The 19,936-nt window shown below is 59.3% G+C and overlaps 1 protein-coding gene across 2 annotated transcripts in view; it reads right to left on the bottom strand.

Moving 5' to 3' along the window:
• Positions 1–1,985: 1,985 nt before the first annotated feature.
• NECTIN4 (nectin cell adhesion molecule 4) overlaps positions 1,986–19,936 on the bottom strand; it is a 44,632-nt gene continuing 26,681 nt past the window's right edge. Inside the window, exons 2-9 of one of the 2 annotated variants that reach the window (XM_032781281.2) lie at positions 15,157–15,510; positions 13,386–13,676; positions 12,698–12,818; positions 9,680–9,831; positions 8,207–8,357; positions 7,012–7,090; positions 6,071–6,160; positions 1,986–4,906 (exon numbers count right to left, since the gene is read on the bottom strand). In XM_032781281.2, the coding sequence (XP_032637172.1) occupies positions 4,640–4,906; positions 6,071–6,160; positions 7,012–7,090; positions 8,207–8,357; positions 9,680–9,831; positions 12,698–12,818; positions 13,386–13,676; positions 15,157–15,510 (1,505 nt within the window). In that variant the 3' untranslated portion in view covers positions 1,986–4,639. The remainder of the gene's footprint in view (positions 4,907–6,070; positions 6,161–7,011; positions 7,091–8,206; positions 8,358–9,679; positions 9,832–12,697; positions 12,819–13,385; positions 13,677–15,156; positions 15,511–19,936) is intronic. The other variant, XM_032781282.2, reaches the window with a different exon arrangement.

Raw genomic sequence — 19,936 nt, 5'->3', positions numbered from 1 at the left:
AAAGAACCTGGGGATTACAGTGGACGAGAAGCTGGATATGAGTCAGCAGTGTGCCCTTGTTGCCAAGAAGGACAATGGCATATTGGGCAGTATAGGTAGGAGCATTGCCAGCAGATTGAGGGAAGTGATTATTCCCCTCTATTCGGCACTGGTGAGGCCACATCTGGCATATTGCATCCAGGTTTGGTCCCCCCACTACAGAAGGGATGTGGACAAACTGGAGTGTCCAGCAGAGGGCAACGAAAATGATTAGGGGGCTGGGGCACCTGACCTACGAGGTGTGGCTGAGGGAACTGGGGTTATTTAGTCTGCATAAGAGAAGAATGAAGGGGGTTTGATAGCGGCCTTCAACTATCTGAGGGGGGGTTCCAAAAGCGATGGAGTTCGGCTGTTCTCAGTGGTGGCAGATGACAGAACAAGGAGCAATGGTCTCAAGTTGTAGTGGGGGAGGTCTAGGTTGGATATTAGGAAACATTATTTCACTAGGAGGGTGGTGAAGCACTGGAATGGGTTACCCAGGGAGGTGGTGGAATCTCCTTACCTTAAAGGTTTTTAAGGTCAGGCTTGACAAAGCCCTGGCTGGGATGATTTAGTTGGGGATTGGTCCTGCTTTGAGCAGGAGGTTGGACTAGATGACCTCCTGATGTCCCTTCCAACCCTAATATTCTATGATTCTAACAAAACTACACACATAAAACATACAAGTATGTGCACACACACACTCACATGCATGCAAACATAAACTCACATATGCATGCATAAATCATGTGTGTAAACACAATCACACACATATAAACACACAATCACAAGTGCATGCATGTACAATCACATATATATGACCATGTAACTATATGTACACACACACAAGTCACAGGTCTCTCTCGCTCCCGCTCTCTCTCACCGTCTCACACAACCCTGCCATGGGCACCAAACCCAGTCACTGCTCATGTGGGTGAAAGCCAAGTGCTCACACTGATCATTCCTTTTCTCTGCTCCTCCAGGCCATTTGCTCTGAGGTTCTCTGGTCTCTGCCCTGCCCGTTTGGCTGCTTCAGCCAGGCTAGGAGCCCCCAAGGAGACAAGCAAACGGGACTAACCCAGAAGTCCCAGGGTGCCAAATCGGGAATTTATTTACGAAACCAGCAGTGCATATAACAAAAAAGAACGCGCATATACATCTATATACACATAGATAGGGGGCTCTATATACACATACATTTACAGAACATGGAATCCCCTCCGCTAACTCCAGAGACTACCCCCAACCCCCTCGGAATCAAAAATGCAACACAATCAAACCATCACTCCCCCTCTGAAATCGACCTGGGCTCATGCCCAGCGTTGCTTTCGAGAGATGGGTATTTCCTTCTCCGCCAAACCTGGCAAAACCAGGCTCAGGGAATGGATGCTGGCAGCCAGCCTGTTTGTCTGTGGGTCTCTGCCACTGGTGGCTTTGGAGACAGGACTCCAAATTGCACGTTTGGGATTTTTTTAAAACCTGATTTCCTTTCCTTTCCCAAGCCACTTTGAAGGTAAGAACCAATCTCACACTTTGGGGCGCCAGACTGCAGGGGGCCGGGGGCATGGCAAAGTCAGCTACTAGCACCAGGGCTTGCCTTTAGCTGAAGGATCAGGTATTGGCCATTGGTGGAAGTGGGATGCGGGACATGAAGTCTGCGCCAGAAGTCCCAGAAGTCAATGGAAAGACACCCACTGACTTTGGTGGGCTTTGGATTGGGGCCTAGACAAACCCGTGGTCTGGTCCAATCTCACAGGGGGGTGAAGAGACCTGATGAGATGGGCCAGGCGTCTGAGCCAATGCAGCAAACCCTCTGTTTCTACAGCGTGGAAAAGCCCCATCCCCACTCCTCCACTTTCCCACCTCTCTCAGCTCCCCTAGGGCCCAGCCCCTGTGCCTCATCATGCTGGCCAGGCAGATAGGGAGCATTACCTGTGTCCTGAGCAGGGCTTTCTTGGAGCCCTAACTCCACCCCTGCTGAAGCCAGCAGGGGTTTCACCTCGGAGCTGGGTTAGGCTGACGCTCATTGCTTTAGACCCCACCACCCTAGGTCTTTCTTGCCATGAGAGTGGCCCATGGAGGGGCAGCAGAACATAGAAATAAACCATACATAAAAACGTTATAAATATTGCCACCAGGGGGCAGCAGCATTCCACACCAGGCCACACTAGGCCTGGAGTATCTTGGTCTGATTCCCGGTACCCACCACCAGGGACCAGGATCCAAATCCGTCCCTGGCGCCCTTCCACGGACATCGCGCAGCGGGAGGTTCCACCCAGCCTGATGCTAAGCCCAGCCACGCCTCCGGGCCACGTGCGCTCTCCCGTTAGGGTGACCAGATGTCTCGATGTTATAGAGACAGTTCCAATTTTGGGTTTTTTTTCTCATACAGGCTCCTATTACTCTCCACCCCCGTCCCAATTTTTCACACTTGCTGTCTGGTCACCCTACTTTCCGCTGTCAGGGACGGGGTCTGCTCTGGAGGGGCCCTCCCCAAAATATTGGACGTGGGGCGAAGAGGACACAGAGCCTGATCCAAAGCCCGGGGGGTTGGGGGATGTCAATGGCAAGGCTCTGGTTGGTCCCTCGGTGGAGCCATGAGTTGCCCTCCTGTGCAGACCAGCAGCGTCAGTGTCCTGTGGGGATGAGCCAGCCTCTTTGCCAATGACCAGATGGGGGAGAGGTTTGCCACCAACTCCGAGGGGAGCAGGGTGAGGCCACCTTGGGGGAACCGTGGCCCAGCATCCGCTGAAGGGCCACTGAACCATCATTGGAATTAGACAAATGGACCAACTTCCCCCCCTTACAAAAACTTCACCCCCCATGAGTGTTGGGCCTGCCAACAGGCCCCTACCCCAACAGGAATAAGGCCATTTCTGGGCAGGGACAGCACTCGGGCTTCAACCCCAGCTGCTCTGCCAATGCCAGCAGCCTGTGTGGGCACAGAGGAGAGTGGGCCCCGGGAGTGCAATGATCTGGCCATGGGGCTGTGTGCACCAGGGCTGGGAGAATGCACTAGGCCCAGGTTCAAACCTGCCGGGGAGGGGTCCCACTGGGGCTCAGCCTGTTTGTACTCTGCCAAGGAGAGAAACCCCAGGGGAAGACTCAAACCCAGCCCAGCTGTGTAACCCAGGGAGTGTCACCCACCCCCAGCTGCTGGGCCTGGCCGTGCAGTGCCTGATGCTGCTCAGGGGCCTTCGCCTTTCGGTTCACACTTGGCCTGTTAGCTCTGCATGTCCCCAGTTCAATCCCTGCTCCCGACCGCATAGGCACACAGAGTGAGGCTTGGCTGTGGTGGGGTGGGCTGCCCCTTTCACTAACCTGAGGGTTTAAAATACTTGTGCATTACACTGAGGTGGGGGAAGGGGAAGCCCAATGGCTTTAAGCAACCAGGAAAAAAACCTTTGGTGAACTCGAACCCTCTCAAAGTATTTGGAGACCCTCAGAGCCCCGCTCCCCATCCCAGGACCAGAGGAGTTTTACCTCCATTAAACCACCCAGGACAAGCACCCCTGAACCTCAGATGGCCTCAGATTAGCTCCTGGGGCCAGACCCCATGGCGCTGGGGAGCTGGTGAGGCCAGGAGGGCAGCGCTCTCCAGTGTTCTCAGCAGCCCCATCTGTAGCTGTGGGTCCCAGGCAGGGAGCTAGAGGGCCGAAAGAACCACAGGGTCTGTCTGGGTCCCTCAGTCTTGGTTCAGACCCTCCCACACCCCAATGTTCATCACAGCCTGGTCACAGGGGCGCTGCACCCATCATGCCAAGATGCTGAGCCCCATGGGGCGGGCTGTGTGCATGGGGCTGAAGAAGGCGCTTGGGTTCTTCTTGCCTGCAGGTGATGCCGATTCCCCCGCCCCCAAGTGCCCCTGCTGGGGTGTCTCCATGGTCACTTGCCCTTGACGCCAGTCCGCCCGCGGCCATTGGTGGGCACCGCAGAGTATGGAGACATCTCAGGAATGGCACAGGAAGCTGGGGGCTCTCAGGGGAGCAGCATGGGGCAGCCTGTCCCCAGGGTCGCCCAGAGGACAGACTCGACAGAGGGCTGGGGTCCCACCCTCACACCATGCTGGGGGGCACGTCTCCAAGTGCCGTCGGGGCCACATGCAATGGCTCTGACAGTGCCCCCTACAGGAGGCAGCGTAAAGTGCCCTCCCCACCTCTGATCCCACAGTCGTTATCCCCCGTCAGGATGTAGGCAGCCCCCCAAGCCGTCAGAGCCGATTGTGGCTAGTCCTGCCTCTGGGGATAGAGAGGACAGGGCCGGCAGGTACCATATCCTCCAGCCCCACTGCGGCAAGGGTTGGAGGGAGGAGCTGACTTGTGAGCAGCATGGGGCCCTCGGGGCCAGCCAGGAAACATCCCATGCAGAGAAGCTAGGAGGCTGTTGCTTGAAGCAAGGACCAACGTGGGTGGCAGGGGACCCCCCATTGGCCAAGGGCCCTTTTGCCCCATAGTGAACCTGATCCGCCCTCCCCAGAAATCCAGAGCTGGGGCAGGCTGTCTGTACAAGGGCTCAGTGGGTCAGTCCCAGCGGGAGGGGCTGGCAGGCTGCAGGGGGCATCCACCTGTCCAGGATCTGGCCCTGCGCGGCACCAGGCCAGTCTGTGCCTGTGGCCCTGGGCTCACACCAGGTGGCCTCGCCCATTGATGTAGATGCCGTTGGTGGTGGGCTTGGCCCGCAGAGTGCCGTTCTCCTGCACGAAGTGGGTCATGGCTGCCTTGATGGTGTTCTCCTCCCGCTCCTCCTCCTCTTCCTCCTCCCTCTCTTTCTCCTTCTCCTCCTTCTCCTCCTCCGGGGTGGGCGCTGGGGCCGGGGGCTGCTCCGTCTGCGTCTCAATCTCCCGCACCGTCGACAGGGTGGAGTAGCTGCGCCCCTCTGCCTCCTCGCTCTGAGCCGGGGGAGACAACGGCTGAGCTGCGGGGAGGGAGTCCCCTTCCCAGAACACCTCCTCCCACCCCCACCCTCTGGAGATCCCGGGGCAGTCACTGGGTGGCGCTGTGGCTAAGGACAGGGCTGCCTAGCCACTAGCTGAGCAGAGCAGGTCAGGACTCGGAGGAACAGCATTACCGTCCCCCACACACACACCTCCTGGGAAACCCTGTCCCATCCTGGGGAGAGCCATAGGAGTCCGAATATCCATTGTCAGTGCATGACTTGTAGTCCTCCCAGCCCAGACCAGTAGGGGTCAGCGTAACCTCAGCCAGCTCTCTGGGTGCAGCCGGGGTCTGAGCACAGCTCCCCTTTGCTCTGCCAGGGTTCAGGGCCCGAGGTACCAGGGGTTTGCTCTGGGCTGAACTGTGATGATGGTGAACATCCATGCAAGTGGGTGGGGGTGGGCGTAGGCTGGACGGGTGTGCGGGCACTGGGTGGGGGTGGAAGGGGATTGTGAGTGTGAGGCACACGACTGTCCCCCCAAGCGGAGGTGTGTGGGTGCGTAAGCCAGCGGGTGTGAGGATCTGTGTGAGGAGGGATGCGTGTGAGGGTGCCTGGGTGTAAGCTAGCGTGAGCATGTCCACACGTGTGCCAGAGCAGGGAGCCCGTCTCCGCAGGCCCGTGGGGGCCATGTGGCCCTGCTGTCACTGCCCGCAGCAGGTCTATCTGGGCGCGGCCTTCTCCCGCCTGCTGGAAATGCCAAGGGGCCTGTGGCTGGCACAGCACCAGCCGATGGCAGAGGGCGACAGGTGTCCAGGCTGCTTGGCATCAGGCCGATATATGATTCATGTCTCCCTGGCTACACATGGGGCTTTTCACTAGGGACCACCTGCCCCCCAGGCCACATCCCTGCTAACCAGCTCCTTTAGCTCATCTTCAGCAGCATTGGCCAGGGGGAGCCACGGGGAGGTGCATCATGGGGGCCTGGATCATCGCTTTCCAAGCCACCAGCTGCAGGGGCTCCAAGGGGTGGGAGGGGTCCCCCCAGAGGCCAATCCCCACCCGACTCCTGACCCCATGGGGCTCTGCATGGGGCTCCCGGGGCCGCGACTCCGAGCTCAAAGGGAATCAGCAGAGGACAGGAGCAACTGAGAGGGCCCCCCCAAGGGCCGCGCCTCACCATGACGGAGCAGATGCTGGTGCCGCGCAGGCTGTCCCCCCGCAGGCTTCCCTGCCGGCTGTCCCCCCGCAGGTGCAGGGTTTCCTCTGTCTGAAAAACAGAGAGAGGGGGAGGGTGACAAACGCCTGGTCCCAGCAGCCTCTGCCTCACCAGGGCCAGCCAGGGCAGGGCGAAAGGGGCAGGTTGCCCCAGGCCCATGTTAGAGGGGGCCCCCGAGCCCGTGGCACTAAAATCAGTGGTGCTGCGGCACCAGGGCACAAGGCTGCTCCTTGGATCAGACTCATTGCACTGCAGAGGCAGCTGGGCCGAAGCTGAGCGGCACTGTGACCCCCCGTGCTGGGTCCCCATGCCCCACACAGGGAGCCAGGCCCAGGCCCGCGGGACGGGTGAGTCACCGCTGCAGGGTCCTTGCGGGGCGGGCTCTGCCCCCAGGCCAGTACCTCCCATCAGTGTCTTTGCACCTGTGGCCAGGGTTCTTCTTCTGTCTCCAGGGTCATTTTAGGGGGCTGGGGGGAGCTTGGTTTCAGATTTTGCCCTGGGCATCCAAAAACCTGCCCCCAATTACCTCTATACTGCTGAGTAGCCGTCCCCAGTGATCCCCTATGGGGCCACTCAGCTGCTCTCCTGTGACTCCCTCTGGGTCCCAGGCAGCTGCTCCCCCGTGACCCCTACAGGCTCTGCGTAGCTGTCCCCAGTTACACTGCATGCGGCCTGGGCCCCAATGGGGTTGGGTTGCCCTGTCTACCATCCCCAAACTTCACTCGTCTTTCCACATGTTTCCTGCAGGGGGTGCTGGGCTCTTTAGTGAGCCAGCTCCCCTGCAAATCGGATGGGGAGAAAATTCATCATAATAGTGTGATTGTGGGTGTGGGGGCTGAATATCCCCGCCAGTGCCCCACTTCCTCCCCATTGGGCTCGGCCCACTCTCCCGTCCTCTTCACCTGGTTCCGGGTGCTGGCACTGTGGCTGGAGTACAGGCGCCTGATGGAATTCTCCCTTGTTAGGGTCAGCTCCTCCTCGCTGCCAGGTAGAGAGACACGAGGGTGAGCAGTGAGATCCGCATCCTGGTCAGCCCCGGGAGCCCCGTGGCCTGGCTGAACTGTGTGCTCTCATCAAACCCCATGGCTGGGCCTCCAAGGCTGCTCATGAGACCTGCTCCCAGCCTCCTGTATCCTGGCTGGCAGAGGTTAGCGCAGTGATAAGGGAAGCCTGAGGCAGGATCTGGGTGCCAGAGTTTAGGTGGCTGCCCAGTCAGGGGCAAGGAGGGAGAGGAGCCTGTCTGCAGGGCCTGGATCAAGGTCTGTCTCAGCAGGGCTCTGGTCATAGTCAGTCAGCAGCTACACCTCCAGGCAGGGTAGAGGGCTTATACACCTCCTGGGGCTGAAGCGACCAGGTAAAGCCAAGCACTGGGTCGTCACTGGGGTGAAGGGAGGCATTTCAAACCACCTCAGGCCCAGTCGGGGGTCAGAACGACTCCCAGGTGACACCTGACGCGGTGCTGGCAGAGGTTAAAATGACAACTGCCTGGATCATGCTACGACTTAGTCACAGGGGGAGCACAGGGCTGGGATAGCAGGGGGCTGTGGGTTGGGATTGAGGGGCACTGGCAGAGCGGTGGGGGGAGCCCAGGGCTGGGATAGCAGGGGGCTGTGGGTTGGGATTGAGGGGCACTGGCAGAGCGGTGGGGGGAGCCCAGGGCTGGGATAGCAGGGGGCTGTGGGTTGGGATTGAGGGGCAGAGCTATGTGTGTGTTGGGGCTGGGATAGCAGAGGGCTATGGGTCGGGATTGAGGGGAATCGGCAGAGTTTGTGGGACGGGGCAGGGGGCGAAGCTTGCCCAGCTGCTCTCTGCAGCAGACCCAGCTGTAGCCAGCACCATCCGTCCCACGCTGCCCACTGGGCCTCCCATCCGGTTCTTTGCTGCTGCTCGACCAGCCCAGCTCAGGAGCCCAGTCCCCAGGCCTGAGGCTCACCACCCAGCAAGCAACAGTGACTAAGCTTCACGCTAGGGCAGGCTCCCTGCTACAATGATTTATGCAGGGGCTCAGCCAGGTGAGGGGGGTTGGTGTATCTCTGGTGGGAGGGGGGAAGCGTGTGTGCCAGGAAGCCATCCCTCTCCCCTCGCTCCATCTCTTACTATTTCTCGGAGATGCGCCTGGTTTTCCGTCGGTGGTAGAGGGTCATGAGCACGACGACCAGGACCAGCAGGCAGAGTAGCACGGCCGCGATGACGCCCACCACCACCACCGAGGCCGAGACCACGTTCACCTTCTGCAGCTCGCTCTCTGCTGGGGGGGACAGACAGGGAGGGGCTGAGACGGCAGCCTGGGGGACATGGCACAGCCAGTGTCTGAGCAACAAGGGTGGGCCTGCAGGAACCCAGACTCCAGAGCTAAAGGGGCATCAGACTGGACAGACAGATAGGTACTTGGACGGACAGATGGATGGACAGACAGATGAATGGATGGAGAGATGGACAGATGGATGGATGGATGAATGGATGGATTGATGGACGGATGAGTGGACAGATGGATAGACGGATGGATAGATGGATGGATGGATTGATGGATGGATGAGTGGACAGATGGAAGGACAGAAGGAAGGAAGGATGGACGGGTGGGTGGACAGATGGATGAGTGGGTGGACAGATGAATAGACGGATGGATGGATTGATGGACAGATGGATGGATAGACGGATTGATGGACAGATGGATTGATGGATGGACGGATGAGTCAACAGATGGAAAGAAGGATGGATGGACAGATGGACAGACAGATGGATGGATGGATGAGTTGACAAATGGATGGGTGGGTGGGTGGATGAGTTGACAAATGGATGGGTGGATGGATGGATGGGTGGGTGGACAGATGGACAGACGGGTGGATGGATGAATGAGTTGACAAATGGATGGATGGGTGGGTGGGTGGACAGATGGACGGATGGACACCTGATGTTTAGTTATCAGCCCCAGCTGGTGCTAGCACTGAAGATCCAATCTGCTTCTGTAGGGCTAAGGATTCCCGACCCTGCTCCCTGCAGCACAGCACCCCTAGCACCACTCAGGGGCTCAGCACGCAGAGCGCTCCCTGCTGTCTCACCATTCCTGCCTCGTGCGGCACTGGGCTCTCCAGGGAGGGCTCCTTGCACAGGTGCTGACCCAGCCAAGCCCTGATGCTCTGCCGGTCTCCGGAGCCCACCCGACACCGAGCAGCGCTGGGCCCTAGAACAACTGCTGGGCAGAGGGGACGAGACGGGCAGAGTCCCCCAGGAGAGCTCAGAGCCTGGTGCGGGGAGAGTGCCCGAACCGAAAGAGGCTGGATTTGGACCCACATGCAGAGGGTCGAGGGTGAGCCGAGGGCCAGCCCTCTGACTGCACCAGCAATGGGTGGGCAGGGTAACCCACAGCCCCCTCTCCGGCTGCTGGCTCTAGGATGGGACTGAGGGCCCCCCCATGTGCTGACACTGGGTATCACAGGCGGGGAGCTGGAGAGCCCCAGGGAGTGTCTGCACTCAGCAACCCTATTCTATCCATCAGAGCGAAGCCCCCTCTATCACCTTATCAACCCCACCATAAGGGGGTGCTGCCACCCTGCCTGCCCCAGACTCTACCTTTTATGCTGATGCTGGCCCGAACTTCCTTGGCCGCAAACCTGTTGGCGACCTGGCAGATGTAGATGCCTGTGTCGTCGGGGATGAGGGGTCTCTGGAAGAGGAGGGTGGCCCCCTTGACCTTCACTCCTTCGGGCATGGGGCCATTGAGCCTGGAGAGCAGAGGGGCAGAGTCAGTGGGGGGAGCTAAGGGGGAACAGGCACGAGGCAGTGATCCCATCCGCTTTAACCAGGGTCTCTGCAGCAGCTGTTCCCATCACTGCCCTAGAGGAGGGGTCTGCGCTGGGGGCGGGGGGAAGGTTTCCAATGGAAGGAGGTGCTAAGGGGGGCTCTTTGGGATAGGCTGAGAACCCTTGGAATAGAGAGAGAGACGGAGACACACAGACACAGTGAGATACATGGACGGACACGAGAGAGCCCCCCAAAGAAATTCCCCCCGCACCCCTCCCAGCCCTTTGCCCCGTGGCTCTCCCTACAGCCCCGTGGCCTCCGGTTGCCTCCCGGGCCGACGTGCCTGGACGGGCAGCTGTGGTGGGTGGGGCGAGCCGGGACACTGTGAACAATAGGTGCTGAAATCAAAGGGCTCCCTGCCTTTTCCCACGGTTCCTGAGCGGCTGATCCCCTGCCAGAGCCCAGTGCCGGGGCCTGCCCAGACACAGCCTGAAATGCCACGCTGCTCCTTGCGTCACCACACTGGGACTGAGTCGGCACGACCCGGGCCACCGGTTCCATCCCACACACCGACACACAGACACACATGCATGTGAACAGAGAGACACATGCACATAACACAAACCCCTGCACAAATGCGCACACATACGTGCCCTGACACATGCACACACACACAGACCCCCAAACACAAATTCATCTCTCCAAACCCATATACACAATGTACAGCATCAACACACACAGACACATATGCCTATCCAGGCACCCACCCTCTAATTTGCACGCACACAGGCACACACACACACGAGGCAGACACATGAGCACAAATACAAAAACACGTCCACATGCAGCCACACAACCAGACCACAAAAACAAACGCACACATTTGTACCCAACATCACAACTGCAGACCCAGGCGTATAGACACACACAAACCCAGATCCACACACAAACAGGAACACATGAGAAAGATCACCTGATCACACCCACGCATGGGTACACACAGACACATGAACCCAGGTACACCCAAGAACGATCCCATGATCACACACACACACACACTCTCATTCTTGAGTATGGACCTTCACACACTGCCCGGCCCAAACACACATGGCCCCACACATTGAGACCTCAAGGGATGCCACTCAAATAGAATCCTTCCTTTTTCCCTCTGCAGCACTCACTGCGTCTATGAACCCTTTGGCTACTACTTCTGCTAGGAAGCACACATCCTTTTGGCCCCGTTTCAGGCCTGCAATGAAGCAGGGAGCTCAGGTCCCACAAGGCAGGATCCAGGGGTTCAGGTCATACAGTCCCCAGGGGCTTGGCCCCTCAGCCCCTCCCACGGCTCGGGAAATCCCCCAAGGATGGGGGAATGCCTGTGCAGCCCTGGCAGCGTCTGGGAAAGGAAAAGAAAAGGGAGGGGGTGCCCCAAAGCTCCACTGTGTTTCATGCCTGGCTTTCGGGGTTCAGTGTGGAGAGAAAGCTCCAACCATTGGTTATGTAGCACACCCAGTGCAGGAACACCCAGAGGCTGACCCAGGCCAGCATCCCATGGTGCCAGGAGCTGGCACATACCCTCCTTTTAATTACAGCTGTGGCACTGTGCACAGGCCGCCGTGCCAGCCTCTAGGCATCCCAGTCAAAGGCCCTCTCCTCGCAGGGCATGGCCAGAGCCCCGAGGGAGCCAACTAGCCCCATGTTCCCCCATGCTGCCCCTTTGCCTCTCCTCCCTGTGAGTGCATGTGGCCCCAGGCTGCCTCCAGCGACCTACAGCATGTCCCAGCCAGTCCCTGCCGCTCCAAGGGCTCCCAAGACAACAGAGATGGCTGGGCGATGACTCAAGTGTTTATGGAGGACACAGCTTCCCTTTGAATGGCTCCGTGGGAGCTGTGCGCTCCAGCCTCCCGGATTCCCAGCCTCTGGGATCACGAGTGTTGTTGGCTGGGGAATGCAGCCGCAGGTCTGGGACCGGGCTAATGGGCATCCAGCCTTGGCTGGCAGGAAGAAGACGGAGGTGAAATTGATTTTGTGGGCTGGAGTGGGAGGGCACTGCTCAGGGGAAGCTCACAGCCTTGCAGTCCCAGCTGCCGGAGGCTTGCCCATGTGAAATCACAGCTGGCAGAGGCAGCACCTGGCAAACCTCAAACAACTCAGCTGAGACTGACATGCAGAATATGCCACCCAACTAGAGATTGCGACGAGCAGGTTAGAGAAACCCATCAGGGATGGTCTCGGATCATACTTAATCCTGCCACAAGTGGGGGAGGCTGGACTAGATGACCTCTCAAGGTCCCTTCCCGTCCTATGATTCTACATCACCAACTCTCTGGCTTTGAGGTAGCCAGGAACAAAGTCAGGCCTATGGCTTGGCCAGGGCCAGGGAGGGCAGCCATCGACTGGCACTTTGACCCAGAACACAGCCCTTCTCGGAGCGCCGACTCTCAGTGTGAGCCGGTTGTCAGCGGCATTCGAACCCGGGACCTCCAGAACTCGAACACCAGCTGCTGCAGGAGTAACTCCACTAACTGGTAGCTGTAGGAGGCTCTCCTGTGGGTCACACCAGCTCCTCGTGCCCATATTCCGCCTGGAGGCTGGTGGGGAGTGGGCACCCCTTGGAGTCTGCAGCCAAGGCAAATTCCCCTATGAGACCCAGAGACCTGGTCCGGCCTGGTCCACTCTGAGGCTGGGTGGCGAGTCCAAACCTTGGGGTGCTTCTCAGACCTGAGCCCCCGCAACCCTCCAGCATCAGCCCCCGCCAGAGGCACAGGCCAGCCCTGCCCCCGCCTCTGCCCTGGGAGCTGCACTGGGAAGGGGCGCCCTGCCTGCAAGCGGTGGGCTCACACTTACCGGGTCCAGTTGTAGGTGGGTGGGGGGTTGCCCTCACCAAGGCACTTCAGCGAGACCCCCTCCTTGCCTGCCTGCCAGTCCTCCTCCTCCTCGTGCCCTCGCACTGAGGCATCTGAGAGATCTGGGCAGGGAGAGGACAACAACCGTGAGAGGGGAGAGTGAGAAACGCCCACCTGGGCCCTCCCTTCACCCCCCAGCCTGCGCCCTTCCCATCGCTGACCCCGCACCCACCTTGGTCTATGCAAAAGTGTCCCCCACCACAAGCCCCTCAACTAATCCCCTGGGGCCCCATGTGATCTGGGGGCCCCCTTCAGCCTCCCACTCCAGGGTATATGCCCTCCCACTACGATGGCAGCTCCCCTTGGATGTCTTTGCTCCTCCCCCTGCTCCATACCACCCCCAGTGGGTCTCTGCCCCCCATGACAACCCCCAGGGGGTCTTCATCCTACCCCATGCCAGCCCTCTAGGGGCCACTACCTCCATGGCAGGCCCCAAGGGTCTCTGCCCCAACCCCACGGCACCTTCTGGGGGGATCTCTGCCCCCACAGTAGCTTCCCAAGGGATCTCTGTCCCTCTGCCACAGCACCTCCTGAGGGGCTCTCTGCCCCCCATGGTAGCTTCGCTGTGGGTCTCTGCTCTTCCCCATGGCAGCCCCCCAGGGCTGTGCCCCCCGGGGTGGGGGACGTACAGGCGACACTCAGCACGTGGGTGATCCTCTTTTCGTGCGGCAGCCCCGGGTGGCTGACGACACAGGTGAGCGTCTTGCCGTTCATGCTGCGCCCGGGCACCAGGAAGAACTCGCTGGTGACGGAGGCCGAGCGGGGGTGCAAGGACTGGCGGGTGCTGTTGGTGCCGTGAACCTGCGTCTCCCAGGTCACGGTGGGCACGGGGTTGCCCTCGGCCGTGCAGGAGGCGGCCAGCGTCCTCCCCTGCCCTTCCTCCAGCGGGGGGCCAGGGTTCAGGGTTGGCAGTGGGGGCACTGTGGGGAGAATGTAGAGCAGTGACGGGGGTGTAAAAGGCAGCATCCCCCAGGACCCCACACAGTCAGGAATTTGCACCCCCCCAGGGTCCCCCACAGCCCTGCTACTGCCCCCACCCCACCCCCAGAGCCCCAGGCAGCCCAGCATTTGCACACCCCCATGGGTGTTTGCACACCCAGCTACTGCTCCCCTCCATAGGACCCCATGCAGCCCACCTACTGCCCCTCACCCCCATGGGGTCTCACATAGCCTGGCTACTTCCCCCTAACCCCACCGGCCCCCACATAGCCCAGCTACTTCCCTGGGGATGAGGGGTTTGGAGATGAGGGGTTTAGGGTGCAGGAGGGGGCTCCGGAATAGGGCAGGGCTTGGGGGCGGGGGAGTGAGGGCTCCAGCTGGGGTTTCAGGCTCCGGGGTGGGGCTGTGGATGAGGGATTTGAGGCGCAGGAGGGGGCACCAGGCTAGGGCAGGGGGTTGGCATGCAGGGGAGTGAGGGCACCAGCTGGGGGTGTGGGCTCTGGGGTGGGGCCGGGAATGAGGGGTTTGGGGTGTGAGGTCCTGGCAGAGCTTACTGTAGCTCCGAGGAAGCGGCCACCAGGTCCCTGTGGCCTCTAGGAACGTGGGTGGCTGGGCGGCTCTGTGCGGTGCATGCTGCATTTGTGCCCAGAGGCACCACTCTCCCTCAGCTCCCATTGGTCGTGGTTCCTAACCAATGGGAGCTGTGGAGCCGGGACTCAGGGCGGAGGCAGCGCGTGGGCCCTCCCAGTGCCTGGCTGCCCAGTGCCCTAGTGCCTAGGTGCCGCGGGGACCTGGCAGCCACTTCTGAAAGCCAGGCAGAGCTAGGGCAGGCCAGGAACCCGCCTTAGCCCCGGGCCCCTGCTACGCTGCCAATTGGACTTTAAACGGCCTGGTCGGCAGAGCCAACCAGAGCTGCCAAGATCCCTTTTCGACCAGGCCTTCCAGTCAAAAACTGGACACCTGGCAACCTTAGGCCCCACACAGCCCGGCTACAGTCCCCACCACGGAACCCCAACTCCTGTCTTGGGGCGCCCTGCTCCTGCCCTGTGGGAGCCACTCGGGCCTGGCTTCTGCCCCCCAAGGGACTCGCACTCCAGGGGGCCCTGAACTGGCTCAGCTCCTCCCCCAAAGGGCCCCACACAGACACCCCACCCACCCCTCCAGGGCCAGCCCTGCATATCCAGCTCCCCCTACACTCACAGTATAGCCCCCACCCCTTCGGGATCCCTCTTCCCCAACACAGGCCTGGCCCAGAGACCAAGCGTTCAGGTCCCCTGCAAACTGGGGCTCAGGACTGCTCCCATCCCAGTTGCTGGGGCACCCCTGCGTGCCCCCGATCTCTGCAGTGGCCTAGCCGGCTGGAGTGGGGAAGGCAGCTCTGCCCACAGCTGGCCCAGCAGAGCCAAAGGCACCTGTGCGGCAGAGCCAGGCATCCCCGGTGTCCCGTGCCCGGACCCTCACCCAGCACGCTGAGCGTCATGCTGCCCTGGAAGTTGCCCGAGGGGAAGGTGATGAGGCGGCATTCGTAGGCGCCCTCGTCAGCCTGCACGGCGTTCTTCAGCACGATGGCGCCATCCTCCAGCGGCCCCGGCACCTGTCGCAGCACCCGCCCCACGTAGGGCTCCTGGACGTGCTCCCCATACTCCGAGTTCAGCACTGCGATCTCCACGTTCTGCCCGTCGGTGCCCAGCTTCAGCCACGTCACCTGCACCACCTTCTCGCCCTCCTGCGCCCGATAACGGCACGGCAGCACCACGTCCTTGCCCAGCACCGCAGTGACACTGCGCTCCATCTCCAGCACCCCCGCCAGGGACCCTACGGGCACGAGAAAGGAAAGGATTAACCCGTGGCCACCAGGGAGGGAAGACCTTCCCTCCCACAGAGCAGGCTGGGGCTGTGCCAGGATCCATGAGGGTGAAATTCTCACTTTGCCCACAGAAGAACACGGGGAAGCTTCCCCCCTTCCCCACTCCACAAGCCCCCAATCTACCCAACCTGGGGGGATGGGGACCCTCTGGGCTCAGCCCATGCTAGACCAAACTGGGCCAGGGGGTCCCACTCCACAGAACGGACATGCCCTAAAAGGCGCGAATCTTGCAGGATGGCAGTGACACTGCCACAAACCCGTGGCTGTGAGTAGCAGGCCCCTGGGAGGAGAAGGCAGTCACTAGCGCTCCTTCCTGGCCACAGAGACGGTGGGGGACCTCCTGGGATGTTCCCTCGTACTGGGAACAAAGCTCTCTCAGGCAGGCACGGATGGGACAGATAGTGTAGTGGACTAGAAGTCAAGATCCTGGGGTCTAATTCTGGAGCTGCTACTGATTGGGTCTGGGACCTTGGGTAAGTCACATCACCCCCCACTGCCTCAGTTTCCCCTTCTATGACACATGGATGACTTGGCCTTGTCTTCTAGCACCCTTGTGAGAGCTGAATTCCTGCTCTGAGCCCATCAGAGGGCAGGGAGTGGATTGTCATTCTGGGACCCTTCTGTCTGGGGGATGCAGTTCTCTGAGGTCAGTATCATCATCCCCATTTTAGAGCAGGGGAAACTGAGGCACGGGGCAGAGATGTGCCTTGCCGAAGATCACCCAGTGAGTCGGCAGCAGAACCAGGACTAGAACCTAGGAGTCCTGATCCATGCCTGTGCTGTGCCCATGAGGCACTCCTTGCTCTGCAGCCCCCCAGAGCCACTAGCCCCTAGACATTATGCAAACACACCCCACTGAGCGGCTGTTTTGCCAACAACAGTCCATGGGCGTCCTCGCTGTTCCCTGGCACTGGGCTGTCGGTTCTCTGGGAGTCGTGCCAGCTATGTGGTGGGTCCCAGCACGGGTGGAAACATTTCCAAAGGACCCAAGACAGTCCCTCTTCATCCAGGAATCACTGCACCAGGTGAGAGCAGCAATTCCTCCAGCCTGGCATCCCCCAGCATCCGAGGCCAGAAGGGACCGTTGTGATCACTGTCTGGCCTCCTGTCTGGGACAAGCACAGTGCAGTGGGGGACTTTTTACCATTTTTCGAAGTGCCAGCTGGAGGCAGGGTAGCTGGCTCCATGCACCAACCGGCCAGTCTGATCAAAGCTACATTCCTATAACATGCCCTAATGCCACGTAGTCACCCACCTGCGAATGCTACTTGGGCCCCTCCTCTAATCATAGGACCTCCCTCCCTCCCTCCCCAGAGCTGGGAACAGAACCCAGGAGTCCTAACGCCCAGTCCTGGTGCACTAACCATACCACACCCCTGCAGCCATCTCAGAAGAGACCAATGGGCCATTCAGCCTCCTATCCTTTGTTCAGGTTTCCTTGACCTCCCCCCATCTGTCTGCATCCAGCTGTTGCCTCTTGTCTTACACCCAGATTGTCAGCTCTCGGGGCAGAGGCAGTCTCTGCCCTGTATTTGTACAGCACCTAGCGCAACGTGGGCCTGGCCAGTGACTGGGGTGCCCAGGTGCTACCGTAATCCACCTAATAAATAACATGCAGCGCCTGCACTCTGGGGCCTGGTCCATGGCTGGGGCTACAGTAAGATAAACAATAAATAAATAATAAAAGATGGCAAACAACCCTCAGTCCTTCCTGACCCTGAGCAGGCATCAGCCTGTGCCCTGAAGCATGGGGTTGGATAGCCCATGTGACCCTGCATCCTTGCTGACGAGTCTGATCACATCAGCTCCTGCGAGGAAGGCGCTGACTGCATTTCAGACAGGCCAGCCCACACTGCATGCCTCTGTGGATCGCTGCCTCGCGCAGGGGGAGGGCGTGCTCTGCTCAGACCTGGCCTCTCTCCAGCCGGAGCCACCAGCTGAGGAATGCTTCTCCCTCTGGGGAAGCGGACGGGCCAGTGAGTCCAGATAAACCGGCCTGCTCAGATACCAGAGGCCATGCAGCAGCTTGTGCAGATTCCACTCCCTTCCTCTCCCCAAATCCTCCCCTTCACCCCAACTCGAGGAGGGGTCTGCATGGCTGGCTCAGACCTGGGTGAAGGCAGGGAGAGCCCTGCCCCGCTGGAGGGGGCTCAGGCACTCCCCACCTCCTTGGTGGCTCCCCAGCAAATTTCAGAAGGGGGCTCGGTGCATTTCCCCTGGTTCCCCAGGCGCCAGCATTGCTGCCTCTTAGGCTAAGGACTTCAGGCGGATACACCAGACCCGTCCGATTTCACAGCCACCTGCACTGGAGTCTTGCCCACCCCCACCATTCCCAGTTCCCTGAGCAACTGACACATACAAGGTGGAAAGGGACAGGTCCCGCAGCTGGGCCAGTAACCCAGGACTGCGGGGGCAGAGCAGTTAGAGCCCAGCGTCCCCCAGTTGGCCCGATGGCTGCTTGTGGGAGCTCTCTCCAGGCCAATGGGCCCCCAGGGAGCAGAGAGGTTTCTTTGTTACATTTAGAAGCCATTGAAAATAACTGATCGGAGATCCCACCTACTGGGAATCAGGGGCCAAGTCCCCGGTTGGTGTAAATTCAGCATCCCTAGCGCGATGCTCGTTGACACCAGTCGGAGCGTGGCACCCTGGCATCTGGATTTACCCACTGAACAGCAGGGATTCTACATGGAACCCTGGAAAACATGCAATTCTAGAAAAATCCTGTCCACCAGCATGGGTTCTGGATTTGCCCATTTGAATGCCAAGGGTTCTAGATTTAGAACAGCATACGAGCCTTTGGGGTTCCAAGATCCATTTTCCTTTGGAAAAACCTGCACCCTTAGCTGCTGCTGCTTTTATATTAACGATTATTACCCAGTGCTGACTTCCACTGACTTGGAAACTGGTGGGCTTTCAAATCTCCTTCCAAATCAGTTTTGATCAAGTGAAAAATGGCTCCAGAAAACTTAAACCAAACTTTTTTTTTTCTCTTCTAAGTACAGATTTGGTGAAACCCCAAAGACCCATGGACCCTCCCATCACAACTCTGAAAGGAACCGCCATAGGAATGGGTCAGTCCCCTCATCGCTAGCAGATGGTGGAATTCTCAGGTTGTAATTGTTATTCGACATGATGGAGGGATTCCGTCCCTGTACATTCTCGGTGTGGAGATGGGTCACATGAATCTGATGCTCATAGATTTGGAAGCTAAGGGAATGTTAGATCCTCTCGCCTGACCGCCTGTAGTTCACAGGCCAGTAAATTCCAGTTCCCCCCTGTACTGAGCCCAGGACCGGCGCTAGGGGATTGAGCACCCTAGGCACACGGCCATTCGCCGCCCCGCGCGCTGGTCCCCCAGCTCCGCAGTCCTGCCTGCGGACGGTCGGTTGCTCCCGCGGCTCCGGTGCAGCTGCCGCAGTCGTGCCTGCGGTAGGTCCATCGCAGCCGCGCGAGCAGCCAATCGTCCGCAGGCACGATTGCGGCAGCTCCACTGGAGCCGCGGACCAGCAGACCCTCTGCAGGCACCACTGCGGCAGCTCCACCGGAGCCGCCTGCCGCCCCCTCCGGCAAAATGCCGCCCCCTAATAATGCTGGCGCCTTAGGTGATTGCCTAAGCCGCCTAAATGCAAGCGCCGGCCCTGACTGAGCCCAATAACTTGACAACCGCTCAGCATCTGAAGACATCACAAGATGGAGAATTCACCACTTCTCCTGGGAGTTTGTTCCACTGGTCAATCACCCTCAAATCTCGACACGTGCCTTGATTTTTAATTGAATTTGCCTGCCTTTAACTTCCAGCCATTCATCCTTATTTTGCCTTTCTCCACTTACAAGCCTGTTAGTACCCAGGATTTTCTCCCAGGCTGTTACACCATGATCAAGTCACAGGGTGTGTAAATCAAATACACGGTTTGCGCTGTATGAATTAGTTACATACATTGTCCAACCAGCTAACAGCAATGAGGCCATGTGACCTAAGGTAACTAGCCGACAGCACAAATTGCAGATCTCACCATGGAATATAAATGGGATCCCCATCAGATACCATACAACATTTGCTTTCAGGAACTCTGCCAGCCCCGTGGCCCAGGAATGGCCCCAATTGGGGAGCATGAAGGGGTCACTCTTGCACAGCTTGGTCAAAGGAATAGAGCATTCCTGGGAGCCAGCTGTGTGGGGTGAAACTGAAAATCTCCAAGCTGGAGGCTTTGGAACTGTGGCTACCAATGTTCTGCACAGGCTGGAGCTTCCCATGAGAGACCTTACCCCGCCCTGGGGCTTGAGCATGGGCAGCTGCTAGGGTGAAGCCCTGACCCCAATGGCACAATTCCCACTGAGTCTGATGGGCCAGAGTTTGCCCCTAGTGGTGCCTTA

This window comes from Chelonoidis abingdonii, chromosome 11, assembly GCF_003597395.2.
Source record: "Chelonoidis abingdonii isolate Lonesome George chromosome 11, CheloAbing_2.0, whole genome shotgun sequence".
Classification (NCBI taxonomy): Eukaryota; Metazoa; Chordata; order Testudines; family Testudinidae; genus Chelonoidis; species Chelonoidis abingdonii.
The sequence above is the reverse complement of the archived record's forward strand: the minus strand, read 5'-3'. Positions and strand labels throughout refer to the sequence as shown.